This window comes from Primulina tabacum, chromosome 3 (genome assembly GCF_025594145.1).
Source record: "Primulina tabacum isolate GXHZ01 chromosome 3, ASM2559414v2, whole genome shotgun sequence".
Taxonomy (NCBI): domain Eukaryota; kingdom Viridiplantae; phylum Streptophyta; class Magnoliopsida; order Lamiales; family Gesneriaceae; genus Primulina; species Primulina tabacum.
This window is the reverse complement of record NC_134552.1, coordinates 31,648,019-31,652,763: the sequence shown is the minus strand read 5'-3', so window position 1 is coordinate 31,652,763 and position 4,745 is coordinate 31,648,019. Positions and strand designations below refer to the sequence as shown.

At 31.8% G+C, this 4,745-nt stretch overlaps 1 protein-coding gene across 1 annotated transcript; it reads right to left on the bottom strand.

Annotated features, from left to right (window-relative positions):
• Positions 1–744: 744 nt before the first annotated feature.
• Positions 745–1,883, bottom strand: LOC142538240 (uncharacterized). Its single transcript, XM_075643605.1, has 3 exons — positions 1,594–1,883; positions 1,050–1,360; positions 745–898 (listed from the first exon to the last, which is right to left on the bottom strand). Exons 1-3 carry the CDS (start codon positions 1,771–1,773, stop codon positions 760–762), a joined length of 630 nt encoding a protein of 209 aa, XP_075499720.1. The 5' UTR covers positions 1,774–1,883; the 3' UTR covers positions 745–759.
• Positions 1,884–4,745: the final 2,862 nt, after the last annotated feature.

Below are 4,745 nucleotides of genomic sequence, written 5' to 3'. Positions count from 1 at the left end.
ATAATTTACATTTATTAAAATTAATTTAAATATATTTATTAGAAATAAATTTGTAAATATGCATTTACTTTAATAATTAAAATAACAATAATATTTTGAATGTTACTGTTAAATAAAGTTTAGTAATAATTACAATATTATTGTTTTTTAAAATAATTATAAATACTCTTAAAATAATTTGATAGATAATTAAATATTTATAATTGTAATTTAATAAATATATTTGTAAATATGTATTTAATTAATAATTAAAATAGTAATAATATTTTGAATATTAATTTTATTGTTATATTTATTAGAAATATATTTGTAGATTGCGTATTTTTAATAAACGACAAAATAATATTTGACATGGTATAAAATGAGTTCCGAATTGCAAATTCTTTTTATATATATATATATTTAAAATTTTAGGATAATTGAAATGTCATAAAGTAAAAAAAGAAGTCGCATAAAAATTTTTGGCAGATTGTTTTCAATGATCGGTCTTTAATGGTGGCTGTTGCAAAAAAGGTACACTACATATGAGCTACTTGTCAAAGCAAAACAAAAATGTCAAATAAACCAAACACTAATTAATAATATGAGTTTCACTAATAAACTGCAAAGATCCAAGAGTTTCCCCTAATTCATAGAGGAAAACAATAACACCCAGCTATTAAACATTAAGCTGTCAACACAACCGACCATCAATCGTACCTCACCATGCAAGCTAAAGAAAAGTTTAATGGTTTCTTCAAAATCTGAAATAAAATGAAACTAAAAACCTGAAATATGCGACAATAGTTTTTTCAGAATATGAAATAAACCCAACAGTTTCTTCATAAGTAAAACTCGTGCCTCATCATGCAAGCTAAAGAAAAGCTCCAATTCATGTGTATTGTTCACAACATCTTTGCTACATCAACTCTTTCCTCCAAAGTGAATCCTGGAATGTTCTCCAAAGCTTCAAAAACCATTTTTCTTGCATTTGACGCATCTTGTGCATAACCAATCCTTTGTGCAATTTTCTCCAATCTAGAATCAGCCTTATCTGTAAATGTATTCATCATCTCAACAATAATATCAAGATCGACATCAAAAGATTTACGTTTTTTAGAAGCTGTCTTTTTCTCATTCTCATTACGACCCAACTACTTCTAGACATCGATGTTGTTTCATCATACGAATCATGTAGTAATTTGTCAATACCAATATCAACATCATTTTCATTTTGCTTTTCCTTATCATTTAATTCCTCCACCATGTCAGGAAATCCTCGTGCATGCTCACCAGTAGCTCTATCCTTACCAAAAATTTCACACCAATCATGATAAAATGGCCAAGACTTGTGTCTCATCAGCCTTGCATTTGGATCAGCCTATAAAACCAAAATAAAGAAAAGAAAAGAAGAGATATGCACACTTATGACATGTAAAGAAGTTAAAATAATATATACAATGTAAAAATTTACCAAAAGAAGAGATATGCACACTTATGACATGTAAAGAAGTTAAAATAATATATACAATATAAAAATTTACCAAAAGAAGAGATATGCACACTTATGACATGTAAAGAAGTTAAAATAATATATACAGTGTAAAAACTTACCTTCACGTATTCATTCCAATCAACATCTTTTACATCAATCATTTTGTCGGTATCATTCCACCCTATCCCACTTCGAGTAAGCATAGTAACCAATGATCCATGGTTTTTTTTCCATACATGGACTTTTGAGTTGATACGGGGAATTCCACGTATATCTGTTTCTGGAAATGATTTCCGCATTTCATTTTCAAGAATAGTTAAGTAACCACTACGAAATCCATTCTCTTATTTCCATCCAGTTCTAACAACAACTTTCAATGCGTCGATCAATGTCGCTTCTTCTTTAACCGACCATATTCGCCGTGTCTTGTCTGTTTTGTTACTTTTCATACTGTCAGATTGGATGCTTGGTGGTTTCATAACTGTTCACACATTAATAATAATGAAAGAGAAATATCACATTTAACTCAGCAAAAAATGAAATATTATGGCACAAATGCACTTCGAACACTTGAATTTACCAACATAACTATAAGACAAGCATAACAATTATAAAGACAAACTATCCAATAAATATCAAAAATACAATTCAAATAATAACTATAAACGTCTTAAACATAGAGTTGTCTAACAACTCATAATATTCAAATTTAAATATCATGAAAGCAAGAAAAATTCAAGGAAATCCTAATGATTGGTTGTACATTGTCATTGCTAAATTTTCCCTCCAATCATCCCAATATGATGATTGGTCGTACATTGTCATTGCTAAATTTTCCATCCAATCATCCCAATATGTCGAAGTTTCAACATTATCGATCGTTTCCTCGGGTCCTTCTTCATCATTTTCCATTGTTTCTTCAAATTCATCCTCTAGCGGATCCATGGCCATCTCACCCCGTATAAAGTTGTGAAGTAAAAAGCATGCCATGATCATTTGATTATGAGTCTTGATACCATAAAACGAAGGGCTTCTAAGGACTGCCCATCGCTTTTTCAATAACCCAAAAGCTCTTTCTATAATATTACGAGCTGAAGCATGCTTAAAATTAAAATACTCTCTATAATTTTGTGGTGTCATTGATCTTTGTCCCCATTCATTCAAATGATAACGGACTTTTCTATATGGTGTGCCAAAAAACCCTCAGCATTTGCATATCCACAGTCACATAGATAATAACAACCTGTAAAAAGAAGAAAATAACTGAGAAATATAAATTTATCATTTTATCATTTGATATCTATTAAAAAGTACCTCTAGGAACCTTCAAACCATTAGGACGACTAATAACATCACGAAAAACTCTACTATCAGCTGCAGAACCTTCCCAACCAGTTAAAACATAAGTAAATTTCACGTCGCTGTCACATGCTCCTAAAACATTCACTGATGTTTCACCTTTTCTATTTCTATATTTTGGCATATACAAATTTGGTACTTGGACACCAAAGTACGCACCATCAAGTGCACCCAAGCAACCCTATTCATATAAAAGAAATATAGTGATAAAAATATATTTTATTGACAAATTTAAATAGATAATAAAATATTACCTTGAAAAATTTCCACTTCTCACTTGAGCAATCTTCGGTTACAGGTGAAGGAGGTGAAATAAGAATTGGATGAAGTCTAAGTACACATCTCAGTACATCATGGAAATGTTCCGTGTATCTTGATCTAATATAATCATGTCCAATTATACGGTTCTTCTTGTGGTGAGCTAAAATTGATAAAAACATCGCCACCTTCTCATCAATCCTTGAATACCTAGAATGAACAAGCCCCACCTACATTTTCTAACAAGTAACAAAGTCGAGCAAACGCATCTCTTGACATTCTTAAGTTAACTATGCATTGTACGTCTCCAAATTCAACAATTCTGCGTAAATGAGAAATTTGTGCTGGTATTCGCTCACCCATGTTATACCTGATTGTTCTTCTACGAATTCTTCGATTACCTCGTTTTACAATATCATTATACACAAGCATAAGCATAGTTAAAAATATCATGCAGTCCATAATGAATTCATCCAGTGCATAATAAAGGGAAACTTCATTTTCTGAGGTGTCCATGACAATGTCGTTGACTGTATGAAAAAAAAATTTGAAAAAATTGGTCATAGTTTATATCCTTATTCAAATAACAAAATTGTAAAAGCATACTAGAGGAGGTGCTGCCTGCTTGAATAGGGAAGCACGAATACAAAAGAATCAAAAATATACCAGTGGTTCACATGTACCAAAAAACTTGAAATTTAGTACGTTGGAGTTATCTTTTTTAATCTTATAGAGCAGCTGGTTAAATTGATAGCTATTGGAGTGTCGTATGCTGGTCACCAAACCAACATATTAGCCTAGGACTTAGGAGTTGAACGTAAGTGTGGGGCAAGGATGGGGACTTGATTCTGGTCAAGCCTGAATTATATTCTCATAATGTTATTGAACAACACACCACCAATTTTAATTATATTAATGAATGAACCAATATATTTATATACATCAGAATCTCACAGTAAATATTTATAAATTACTTTTAAAAATAATGATAATTCTTTATTGTCACTTCAACAATAGAAAGAGATCCATGCACCCCCACAATTTTCTGGCCAAAATCAAAGGACGGTTGTTCGATTCAATATGTTTTTTCAATTGTTTAAATTATGGAAAATGATGAATGTTGCTCCTCTTTTCTTGAAATTCTGATACACTTAATTCTAATGGAAATGCCAGGCTTACGTAACTCAAGAAGACATTTTCTTGGGGACACTTACATTAAGAGAAACCATAAAATACTCGGCCTCATTGAGACTACCAACCAGCACAGCAAAACATGACATGGATGAAATCATAGAAAATTCCATACTTGAAATGGGATTTCAAGACTGTGCTGATCGACTCACCGGAAACTGGCATTTGAGGGGCATAAGTGGCGGTGAGAAGAAGAGGCTGAGTATAACTTTGGAGATTTTAACAAAACCAGGTCTCTTGTAACTCGATGAACCGACCAGTGGTCTAGACAAAAGCAAAATCAAGCAATGTCGAAAAAGAAGACAGCACTATATCTGAACCCACACTATTATCAATGGTTTCCACTACCAAGTTTGCTACGAGGTAGCGACCCCTTACACCTTCTCTGCATTTTGTTGCAATGCAACAACCACAAGTGTCACTCGCAGAATTGGGTATTTATCATAACCACAAACAATTAATA